General features: G+C 48.5%; 1 protein-coding gene across 6 annotated transcripts in view; it reads left to right on the top strand.

The window, feature by feature from the left end:
• LOC133628672 (protein TANC2-like) overlaps window positions 1-12355 on the top strand; it is a 300674-nt gene that overhangs the window by 276167 nt on the left and 12152 nt on the right. For 4 of the 6 annotated variants that reach the window (XM_062017099.1, XM_062017102.1, XM_062017103.1 and 1 more), the window contains 7 exons: window positions 2878-3011; window positions 3725-3848; window positions 6807-6982; window positions 7690-7822; window positions 8363-8392; window positions 9471-9562; window positions 11845-11991. In XM_062017099.1, the coding sequence (XP_061873083.1) occupies window positions 2878-3011; window positions 3725-3848; window positions 6807-6982; window positions 7690-7822; window positions 8363-8392; window positions 9471-9562; window positions 11845-11991 (836 nt within the window). The remainder of the gene's footprint in view (window positions 1-2877; window positions 3012-3724; window positions 3849-6806; window positions 6983-7689; window positions 7823-8362; window positions 8393-9470; window positions 9563-11844; window positions 11992-12355) is intronic. The other 2 variants (XM_062017100.1, XM_062017105.1) reach the window with 1 other exon arrangement.

Genomic DNA, 12355 nt, shown 5'->3' on the forward strand with positions numbered 1-12355 from the left:
AGAAACACTGGGTTCCACCTAAAAATAACAATCTGCTCTAAAAGTCTGAATCATGTCTTGTCTGCTTTTTGCTACTTGTTGCTCGTGTAGCTAATCTTCCACTGCCTGGCTTAGTGCTATCAGCCTGATATCATCCAAATGGCAGTGCCAAGTTACATCATAACCTTAGGAATTGCTAACAGCACACTATAGCCAACTCCAGATGGGATCATTTCCCCCCTCTGGGATAAGATTAATACCCAAAAGCCAGCACAAAAGTGTCTTGAGTCACTTGTAATAAGTCCATCAGTTGGAGGTGCAAAGACTGCTGCCAGGCTGTGGAGCACACACATGCCACAGAGGAGCAATTTCATGATTCCATCTCCCAGATCAAGTTTGGTTTGGGGTTTTTTAAGCTCTAAGAATACAGACACAGAGCAGCAGAAGGCAGATTGTGCCATTGCAGATCGTTGGTGTTGGAAACTGGCTCCTCTTTATGTATTTTGGAGGCTGTTATAAGGCACGTTGGTGATGTTAGGAGCAGGTCAGTGAGTCCATCTAAGGAGTGCTAAAAGGTTTAAATAAGCAGGTACTTCTAGATTTTTCTCCCTGAAGTAGTTTAATTGAACATTTGAGTTTGGATAGTTGGACATGAGCCACAGAGTAATGCTCTGGGCTTGAGATGAGAGCTGGAGCTTGGTTGGAAGGCTGTGGAGGTACAGGGGTGAGGAACCTGTGTTCATAGCAGCTACAGTCTGTCCAGCTCACTGCAGTTGGAGGGTTTGATCTTGTCTAACCTTCAAAGCACAGGTACTGGTGAAATCTGGGTGTAACTTAGTAAGTTGATCTCCTAGGGGCCAGCTGGATTGAGTTCCTTTTGCCCTTCATTCTGAGGATAGATGTTTAGATGCCTCATACCAGACAAGCTTGGGTAGGTTTCTCTCAGCAGCAGGCAGCAAATTCAGGTCAGCAGTGTGGAACCTTCCTGAAGCAGCAAGATCTGACTGCTCCATAGCACAGAAGCTTGTAAACTTCCCTTGAGTTGGGTGTGCAAAAGATGGGCTGGAGCTACATACCCACACCAGTTGCTTTGACCCTGAAGAACAGAGCAGCAGAAAGCCACATGAGTCCAGGAGTGGATTGTAAGGCAGAGTGGAGAAGGGCATGGCCATGGGTCAAAATCATCCTGTTTGGGGAAAGCTTTTGCCAAAGAACATTTCATGGCAAACACCAAACATTTCACAGTTCTTTTCCTTGTTGGAAACACAAATCATTTTGATACCAAATACCTCACATTAACCTGCAGCATGAAGGCAGGTTTAGAAAGAACCCAAAAGCCCTTCACACCAGTGCCTCTGCCATGCACATTACACACACCCCTCCTTCTGTCTTTGGAGCTTACGTTTAAAACCCACATGGATCTGATTATAGACCTTGCAGCATGTTCTGCTCATGGCAGCAAGATGATTCTCTTTTTTCCTTTTAACTCTTGGTGTCCCTGAAACCCAAGAGAAGGAAAAAAAAAACCTCAACAACAGTGGAACAGAAGAGAAGAATTAATCCAGTCCCCCAACGTTCACAGTGCTGCAGTTGGAAACCCATCAACACCTCATAGTCAGCCATCCCCCAGAAATGTGCTTCAAAGAAATAGACTCCCACCTTCTGCTTAAATTCCTACCAGAAGCAGCAGAGCTTGGAGCCAGAGGAGCTGTGCTGAAGTGCACAGAAAGTTAAAAGAGAGAGGGGAGGAGGAACTGAAAAAGTCTAAATTAATCCCAAAGACGAGTCAAAGGCAGGAGCTGACACTTGGAACTATTTTCAGATTGAATGTCTCTTTTCTAACCCCACCATACTTGCAGAGTTAACAAAGCACATTTCATCATGAGAAGAGCTGTCAGGTGTTAACTTCTACCCACCTGTAATACTGTGAGTATCTGTAATACTGGAAAGGAGAGAGAATTTGGGTTTTGCACAAAGACCTTTTCTGGTAGGAAACAAAGCCCAGAATTAGCATTTTGCTTGGAGAACAAGTGAACATATTCATACCATTTTTTTGCTTTCCAGTGGTTTCCCTGGTTTCAAAGATCTACAGGCTTAAAGTGGAATGTTAAAAATAAAAAGTCTTCCATCTGAATTAGGCTGCTCTCTGCTTGTTCAGACACAGAAAAGCCACAAATCCAACTGACACCCAGGAGTTGGCAATGATCTGTCAGGGCCTCCAGCTTGATCCCTCCTTTGCTCTCGTAGTCATGGTGAAATGAGTTAAGGAGAGGTTGCAGAAGGTCTTGTTAGGACAGTCTCCTTCCTTGAAGGTCTTCAAGACCTGCCTGGACACATTCCTGTGCTCCCTGATCTAGGTGGGAGCTGCTTCTGCAGGGGGATTGGACTGGATGAGCTCTAAAGGTCCCTTCCAACCCCACCATTCTGTGGTTCTATGACAGCACATAGCCAAAGACCTGTGTTTGAACATTGTGCTCCTGATAAGACACAGCCTTTTTGCAGTAGGGAAACCTGCAGGAGGCACAGGGGGAAATGGTGGAGGTTTTACGTGACAAGGCCTTGACCCTGGCACGTGTCTGTGGATTATTTCATGCCTGTTGCAGTTCTCATCCACTTTCACTGTGACATGTGGATAATAAAAGCTGATTGTCCCAAATCAGCCTCTTTCCATAACATCTTTTCATGGGATTGGTGACCTTTGAAGTGAAATAAGAGCCAGGACTCTACTGGCTCAAGCTATTCACTGTGTCCACTTTGCCTCTCATCAGATACATTTGGCTTTTCAGGCCCCATCGCTTTGGTATCCAGAGGAAAGGCCTATCTCTAGATAGGGGGGAAAAGAAACCCTCCATGGAGAGTGTGGTTCTTTCCCCTCACTGCTTTTTGTCTCTCCCCTAGCTCTAACGGCGGCGGCCGGGCGGGGGAAGCTGGAGGTGTGTCGGCTGCTGCTGGAGCAGGGGGCAGCCGTGGCCCAGCCCAACCGCCGTGGGGTCATTCCACTCTTCAGCGCCGTCAGGCAGGGCCACTGGCAGGTGAGCGGCTTCCTCAGGGCCTCAAATGTAAACTCAGGCCATTCCTGAGATAACAAGTGGAAAAGACAAACTCACAACTCTTCCAGGGCATGATCAGAGGGAGGAGAAGTGTGAAAACTCCTTTGGTGACGAGGTGAGGGAGCCCTGGCCCAGGCTGCTCAGGGAGGGTGTGGAGGCTCCTTCTCAGGAGGATTCCAAACCCACCTGGACACGTTCCTGTGCCCCCAGATTGAGGGGAACCTGCTTTAACAAGGAGGATTGGACTAGATGATTTCTAACCCCCAGCATTCTGTGACTCTATGAAGGGATATTGATGAGGCCCTTCCAACCCCCACCACTCTGTGACTGTATGATTGTGTGAAGTGTGATACTGATGCTTCAAGCACCCTTAGCTTTTGCTGCCTACAGACAGCATTTCCTTAAGTACTGTGTTGTTTCACCATTTGGGAAGCAAATGAGATGCTCTTGCTTTAAAACATCCATTTTTCCTGTCCTTATAACCTCCATTGCTTCTCCTCCACCCTCATCTGACAACAGTAAATCCCAGAGTGCCTCAGAGGAGTGAGATTTCCCCTTGCCTCCCATTTCAAATCCTCCCATGCCTCAGAGGGTGAGGTTTCAAGACACGAGGGCTACTCCATTCTCCTCTGGCTCTGCTTTCCTCCCCATTGGATCTCCACACAAGCCACGTGCTCTCCCTTTGTGTGTTGCAGATTGTGGATCTCTTGCTCACGCACGGCGCCGACGTGAACATGGCCGACAAGCAGGGCCGGACGCCACTGATGATGGCTGCGTCCGAGGGACACCTGGGCACTGTGGAGTTTCTGCTTGCACAAGGTTAGAGCTTGTGCTTGGAGGGGGGGGGGTGTCCACAGCCACCACGTTGGCTCCTGTGGAATTTGTCAGGTGGGGAGGTGGATTGGAATCCCACTGCTGGATTGGGGCAGAGGGAGAGGTTCTGAGGCTGGAATGGTCATAGCCTTAATCTTGTCTGTCTCTTTTGTTGTCTCTGGTGTTCACAACTTCAAAGCCATGCATTTGAGTGAAGCTGGAACACAAAAAGTTCCATTTAAACATAAGGCAAAACTCTTTCAGTGCTGAGGTGAGGGAGCCCTGGCCCAGGCTACCCAGGGAGGATGTGGAGGCTCCTTCCGTGGAGGTCTTCAAACCCACCTGGACACGTTCCTGTGTGACCTGATCTAGGTGGGAGCTGCTTCTGCAGGAGGATTGGACCAGATGATCTCTAAAGGTCCCTTCCAACCCCCACCATTCTATGATTCTTTGAAAAAAAACAACATCTCCCAGGTGCTTCAAGCATTAGGTTAAGAATATGCCCTTGAACTGTGCTTGGAACTTTCCTCTTAGACAACAAGCAATGTGATTGAAGTGTCAGCATTGGCCTGAGGCAGCCAAACAAGACCCAACAACAGGACCAGAGTTTGGGACACATTTGAACACTTCCATTTTCAGTGCTAGGATTGTGTCCCCCGTTTCTGACACCAACATCAGCAGGAGGGGAAGGCCCTGACACAGGCAAGGATTTGGTGTGTCTGTTGATAATGCCAGCAGGATTGTTTGGAAGCTAGTCTGCTCTTCAGCTTTGCACTCACACTCGATTTGCTTCAGTACTTTCAGTGCTTAATAACTGTCCTTCACTGGGAGTTACTCAGCCAACAGGAACATGTTTCAATTTTGCTCATTCCTGCTGTCCACATTTGAGGTGAGTCAGAGCAACACACTGCCTACCAACTGCGTGAACACCATCCTTATGAAGCAGGAGAGCTTGCTTCTGAATCTCATCTTCCTGCAAGAAATCAATCCTTCCATGTTTTGGCTAACTTTGGAGTATGTAGCATGTGTGGATGCTGCTCCTCTGTCTGTCTTGTGCCTCACAATGCTGAGCCTCATCCTCATGGGGATAACCCTGCCTGTACACTCCAGCTTTGGATGCATCCTCTGTACAGAAAGGATCCCACCATCCCCAGCTGCTCCCTGCTGCTTTTTGATGCTCCAAGTGTCAACAGTTTTTTCTTTTTTCTCTAGCTGGCTCTGGGTTTACCCAGACAAAATATTTCCCACTGCAGCAGGGATCCATCCCATGAGGTCACCTTAAGCCACTTGCATCAGTTTGGTTCATGTCTGACTGCCTTAAAGCTTAGTTAGAGATCAGAGATCCTCAGGGGAGCAAGAGATGCCTTCAGAGTCAATCAGGGGTTAGACACATAGACCTTCAGCTTGAATTGCTGCAGTGATACTCTGAGGTCTGTGCCTGTCACCCTGTATGGTGTCTCTTCCACTGGCCTGACAAAAGAGTGGGAAGGTGGAGTGATGATGTGACTTTCCAGCCTTCCCTCTTCTTGCAGGAGCTTTCTGACCTGCTCCAGAAGAGTCAGAGGCAATGCACAAGAGAAGACTTCTGATGGTATAATTGCAAGAAAGCTGGTACAAAGCAGAAGGAATTAAATGAGGCTTTATCCTGCTTTACTGAGCAAAAGGTTGCCTTGGGTCAGTTGAGGATCATCTGGAGGGCTTCCACAGAAGGTGAAAGCTTTCCTGGGTGCAGTAGGATGAGAGAAGGCTGGCAAGATGCTGGGAGTTGATATTTCCATGCCTTAGCTTGTACATTTGAGCTGCCTTGGAGGCAGAAGCCCTCCTTGGCACACCAGATTGCTCCAGATTTTGTTTGCCACCCCCTTCGCTGGTACTTAAGGCAATGAGCAAGATGTTTGGAGCTGTGCTGAGAGCTCTGGGCAGAGCTTCCTGAACATACCCCAAGCAAATGTTCATGTGTTGTGCTCCTCCTCAGAGAAAAAGCTGTGCAAGCTGGAAATGCTGTCAGTTAGCTTATCAACTGGGCAACTGAGGATACAGCAGGATGAACAGAAAGGTTCAGGAACTTCACATCATTCCCCCCACTTGCTGAGATACCTGGAGCCAGTGGACATCTCCTGCTGGGCAGTTTGATGTTTACCCACAGGAGAAAACCTACTGCAGCAGCAATTCATCCCAGCCTGCTGGCAGGAGCATCCCACAGGTAGCTACAATTCCTTGGAGAAGGCTGGAGAGCCCCAGCCCTGCCTGTGCCATTGTGACAAGAGTTGTCTTGGTGCCACGATGAAGAAGGAGCGTTCACTTCATGCTGCTGTTGAGATCCATATGCTGTACTGACCCATCAGTACGGCAGCACCATTTCATCACCCAAGAAAATGTCAAATCCCTCTCTCCTTGGGCTTGCAGTTGGCAGGAGTTGATCCCACAAGGTTGTATTTATACTGGGGGAACGTTCAGGGAGAAATATTGCTGAAAATGGTGTCAATTTGGGGAAAGGGGAGGGGAAAAGATGTGCTTTTGTACAAGAACCAAGCTGAGTTGACTAAATTCCCTTTGCTATGCCATGACCTGCTGAAACAGCAAAATACTCTTCATCTCTGACTCACCCAGGCTAGAATGGGCTTTGCTTCAAAACAGTTCAAAAAGAAAGATTGATGTCTCAGATGAGGGATGTCAAAACCCACCCTGCTACTCAGATGTTTGGTGCCAGCAAAGCCTACAGAGCTAGGTGTGAAACAAGTTTGCAGCTTGGTGTGAATAAAATCATTTGCCACAGTCCCTTCTCAGTGCATTTGAAGTTGCCATGGAGGGTGGGATCCATGATAGGAGAAATGTTCATAAAGTAAGTAATGATTATAGACACAACTCTCTCAAAAGAAGCCTTTGCCACTAAAGGGAAGGTTTGTTCTCTCCTAGTGCACAACAAGAGAGAGCTCTGAAGCCAACTGCTGCTTGTTCTTTCAGGTGCTTCCATTTCTCTGATGGACAAAGAGGGTTTGACAGCCCTCAGCTGGGCTTGTCTGAAGGGCCATCTCTCCGTGGTGCATTCCTTGGTGGAGAATGGAGCTGCCACTGACCACGCCGATAAGAATGGACGCACCCCGCTGGACCTGGCGGCTTTCTACGGCGATGCTGAGGTGGTGAGTGGCCTGGAAAACCTGCAGAGGGAAAGGGGCTGTTGGTTTAAAAGCCTTAAAACAGCGCAGGTCAGCTTGATGTAGCCATAAGCACAGAGTCATAGAATTGGTTCAATTGGAAGAGACCTTGAAGTTTGTGGAGTCCAAGCCATTGCCTCACCCGGCAATGGCCAGCACTGACCCACGGCCCTCAGCACCTCAGCTATGTGTCTGTTCAATCTCTTTGAGGATGGGCAGCCTGGCACAGGGGCTGACAACCCTCTCTCAAGGAAAAAGTTCTTCCTCGGCTCCAATCTCAACCACCCTTGGGGCAACTTGAGCCTGTTTCCTCTTGTCTCATTACCTGGGAGCAGAGACCGACCCCCAGTTCACTGCAGCCTCCTGTCAGGGAGTGGCAGAGAGTACTCCTGTCTCCCCTCAGCCTCCTCTTCTCCAGGCTGAACACCCCCCAGCTCCCTCAGCTGCTTCCCATCACCCTTGTTCTCCAGACCCTTCCCAAGCTCTGTTACCCTTCATGCACCAGAACTTCAATGTCTTTCCCCTCCTCCAAAAGCATATCAAGCTTCCCCAGAGGGACAACACACAAGACTGACACACCCTCAGAGCTTCTAGAGGTGGTTTTAGCCCAAGCAGTGGAGCAGAGCAGAATTTTTCTAGTCCTTGAAGGTCTCACCCAAGAGCAGAACTGACTGTTGGGCTTCTTGTTGCAGGTTCAGTTTCTGGTGGACCATGGAGCCATGATTGAACACGTGGACTACAGCGGGATGCGTCCCCTTGACAGGGCCGTGGGGTGCCGCAACACCTCAGTGGTTGTCACCCTCTTGAAGAAAGGAGCAAAGATAGGTAGGGCCAAGGGGATAACCTCTGCACTCTGAGCAGTGGGGCTGGCTTCCTAAAACATGTAAAGCAAAACACAGAGGCAGCCTCAACCCCGGCAGCTGCTTCAGACTCCCCCAGCAAGTCCCCAGTGCCTTGTTTACAAACAGGGTGTCTTTGTTACATTCTGGGTGGTTTTGCTGTCATATTACTTAAGCAAAAAAAAGTTAATCCACAACTGTTTCTTTAGCAAGGTCTTTCCTCTGGTAATGCTTTTTCTATCTTTACTAGTCCACCAGTCAACAAATGTACTCTTGTCCATGCATTGCTGTGAGCTGCTGCTGTGTATGCTTCCAGACCTCACTGTAACCCGCACTGTTCACCTCACATTGGCCTGTGACAGGGGATTTTGCTGGTGCATTGGCTTCTTTGCTGCCTGCCTCTCACAGCTGCTTTTGTTTGTTTGTTTGTTTTTTCCTTTTTGGTTTGTTTTTCCCCACCTTCATCCATGTTTTTTCCCCCCCTCCCCTCTCTCCTACAACTTTTTGTTTTCTCCTTTCTTTGAAGGTTGTCAGACGTTACCGAGTCGCCCAGGAGGTATAAGCTCATTGCTGTCAGCATCAGCTTGGATCTGATAGCTTTGTCAGCCTTGCTTTCTCCTCTTTCATTTAGCCTGCATGCATCCCCAACACTTCTAATCTCTTTTAATTTACCTCACCTCCAAGTAATTTGTTTTCAATGACTGTTGCAGAGAATAACTTGAACTGAAAAACTAACCCCCACACCCCCAAAAATGTACTGAATCTAGTCATAGAATATTATTGACTTCTTCACCCACACTAACGAGTTGTCCCCAAATTTTGCCACCCCTTCCCTCCCAGTGTTAACCCTTGAGATGACAACTGTCTCTGCACAGGCAGAACCAGCCTGTCCCCAGCCCAAGCGATGGCTCCTGCACCAGCAGCACTTAACACATCACCCTTTTTCCGTTGTATTTTCCACCTTGATGGATTCTCTACTCTAGTATTTCACATCTTGTGAAGCTGGAAATCACAATCTGCTGTGGAGGCTCCTTCCTTGGAGCTCTTCAAGACCCCCTTGGACATGTTCCTGTGTGACCTGATCTAGGTGGGAGCTGCTTCTGCAGGGGGGGTGCACTGGATGAGCTCTAAAGGTCCCTTCCAACCCCCACCATTCTGTGATTCTATGAAACACAAACCACCTATCCACAGTCAAACTGCAGCTTTCCCAGCACATTTGCAGACTTTCTCCTTTAGCAATGCTTTTATGTAACCACTCTGATTTTATTGGGGCTTTTTTGGTCCTTTTTTCAATGCTGTTAGGTTTCCCCCCCACCCCAGCCCCAGCTGGTTCCACAATCAGCACTGCCCTCTTGTAGAAATGACTCCTGGCATCTCCCAGCCCATTGTTACTTGTGGTGGTGACTGGGATTGGCCCTTAATGACTGCAAAGGAAAAAACATTCCCATGTGGATGATGTTGTGAGAGGAATTGTCAGCTCCAGCCATTTGGAGTGCTCTGCCCCTTTGACCATGCCAAGTTGTTCTCTCCAGCAGAAATTCCCACCCCAGGATCTATTTTTCCCCCCCAGCTTCCTACCACCCCTTGCATCGTATAAGTTTTTTACCCATCATGCATCCTGTACTACACTACAGGTCCAGCAACATGGGCGATGGCAACCTCCAAACCAGACATCATGATCATCCTGTTGAGCAAGCTGATGGAGGAAGGAGACATGTTTTATAAGGTGAGAAAGAAAGGGGTTTGGGGAAAGAAAACTGGAACAGATGCAGCTCACAGCAGTTTGTGTGAGGGGTTTGGACTGAGCAATGCTGTTGCTTTAGCCCCTGGCAAGTAAAAAACTACTGCTCACAGCAATTCTTTGTGTTGCAAACTGTTTTTGGTTAGTGGGGTTGGGAAAGGGGAAGATCAATTGCCCAAATCTCTAATGAAGCTGAAGCCAAGCCAAGTCTCTGTGCATCCTGGATTTGAGCCAGCACTTCATTTCCTCTTTGAAAACAAAAAGCAAACCACCAAGAACCCAAGTGTTTTACAGAGATTCGAAGTCCTGATGGCATTGCATCAGATCTGGCAACACTGTCATTACCTAGAGAGCTCATTGCTGTGGAACAAGGCAACAAGATCCTAGATCCTAGAAAAATACTCATGGAAGAAGCTTTTTGCCATGAGAACAGATTGTCAGGACACAGATGGCTTTGTCCTGTCCTTTAGCCCATGGGAGATGAGAGTCTTTTTTTATGCTCCGTGTTTAAGCTGATCTTTAAAACCTGGAGATTTACACACACCAAATGTACAACAGTGATTCACTGTTTGGCTCTAAGGGTGAGGCAGAAAATATGCAAAGCTGGCATTGTAAGGGGAGTTATCTGCCAGAGATACATGATACAGCTGAGAAACCTGAGCCTACAAGGTTTTAAAGCTGTTGGTAGATGCAAAATGTATGTCTGGGTCATCGTATGTCCTAGATCCTGTTTTGCCCTCTTTCTTTCAACCCTAGCTGCCATGGTTGGCCTCCCCTCCAGGGCATAGATCATCGCATCCCAAAAATAAGTACCCAAAATAGCCCTTTGAAGGTGACTGGTGTGTTCCAATAACTATAAAAGGGATCCAGTTGACAGGCTGAGATGCAAACACCTAATTTTAAGACATCAAAAGTCCAAGGAGATGAACCTCAACCTATCTATCCAACTTGAGCAGCTTTGACATTACAGAGGCTCCCCTGAGCCCCAGGAACTCCACTCATGAGTCCAACACTTTGTATTCTTTACACTTCCTGGTGTTTATTAAGCTGTGGGCATAGGGTGTTCTCCAGAAGTGGTTTTGCCATCACCCAGCTCAAAAGAACATCCATCCAGAGACCAGATGGGAGTTGTATCAAGTGAAGAGAGCTTCTGTCATGGTTCCCACCATAGTCTGACAACTCTGTAACAAATGGGAAGGCTCAGCTTGCACAAGGCATCTGCATTTCCAGCTCAGATCAAATGATCTGGCTTTGCTTTCTAGAAAAGAGCTTCAATAGTGAGGTCATGTTACCTTAATCACCCAAAACATTCATGGGGCTTGGTGGGGGGGAGGTCTGTCTGAAGTCAACTGCCCAGAAGTCAACTTCCCCAGAAGGCTGTGCTGCCATCCAGCAGGATCTTGACTGGCTTGAGAGTTGGGCACAGAGGAACCTCATGAGGTTCAACAAGGGCAAGGTCAGAGTCCTGCAGCTGGGGAGGAACAACCCCCTGCAGCAGGCCAGGCTGGGGGTGACCTGCTGGAGAGCAGCTCAAGGAGAGAGACCTGGCAGTGCTGGGTCATAATAAACTGACCATGAGCCAGCAACCTGCCCTCGTGGGCAAGAAGCCAATGGCAGCCTGGGGGCATCCAGCAGAGTGTGGGCAGCAGGGCCAGGGAGGTTCTGCTCCCCCTCTGCTCTGCCATATGTGCTGAGGCCTCATCTGGAGCCCTGTGTCCAGTTGTGGGCTCCCCAGCTGCAGAGGGACAGGGAAGTGCTGGAGAGAGGCCAGCACAGGGCCACCAAGATGCTCAGGGCACTGGAGCATCTTCCTGCTGAGGAAAGGCTGTGGGCCCTGGGGCTGTTCAGTCTGGAGAAGAGGAGACTGAGGGGGGATCTCATTCATATTGACCAATATCTCAATGGTGGGTGTCAGGAGGTTGGGGCAGCACCTTTTTCTATGGTATCAACAGGAGAAGGGGTGATGGGATGAAGCTGGAACAGAAACAGTTCCATTTGAACATGAGGCCAAACTCTTTCAGTGTTTCAGTGAGGGAGCCCTGGCCCAGGCTGCCCAGGGAGGGTGTGGAGGCTCCTTCCTTGGAGCTCTTCAAGACCCACCTGGACACGTTCCTGTGCTCCCTGATCTAGGTGGGAGCTGCTTCTGCAGGGGTTTGGACTGGATGAGCTCTAAAGGTCCCTTCCAACCCCCACCATTCTGTGATTCTATGATGTGTCCTCCTCAGTGTTTTCTCCCTCAATGCTTCCATGTGTTCTCCTTCTTTTAGAAAGGTAAAGTGAAAGAAGCTGCCCAACGTTACCAGTATGCTCTGAAAAAATTCCCCAGGGAAGGCTTTGGAGAAGACCTGAAAACCTTCCGTGAGCTGAAGGTTTCCCTCCTGCTCAACCTCTCCCGCTGCCGGAGGAAAATGAACGTGAGTCTCCCCACTCTTCCTGCCCTGTCACTCCTTGTCCTTTCTACCTGTGTCCATCCCTGTAATTGTACCTTAACCTCTGAATTCCCTCCTCTTGTAACCTGGTTGTCCTTAGCAGAGCATTTGACATCTTTGTACTAGGGAAGAAGGAATGGTTTCATCTGCATTTCTGAGGGTGAAAAATTCCTTGCTGTGTTGAGAGCTTTCTGCATGTTTTATCACTCCCTTTTGATGATGATGGGAATTTAGGGGGTGGAGGCATCTTCTACATTTCTAGGGCAGTGGTGAGGGAGGAGCCAAGATATGTGCTCCTTTGAATGCTAATGAATTTCAAAGGAAGGAACATATGCTTAGGGGGCTAGCA

This window comes from Colius striatus, chromosome W, assembly GCF_028858725.1.
Source record: "Colius striatus isolate bColStr4 chromosome W, bColStr4.1.hap1, whole genome shotgun sequence".
In the NCBI taxonomy this organism is placed as follows: Eukaryota; Metazoa; Chordata; class Aves; order Coliiformes; family Coliidae; genus Colius; species Colius striatus.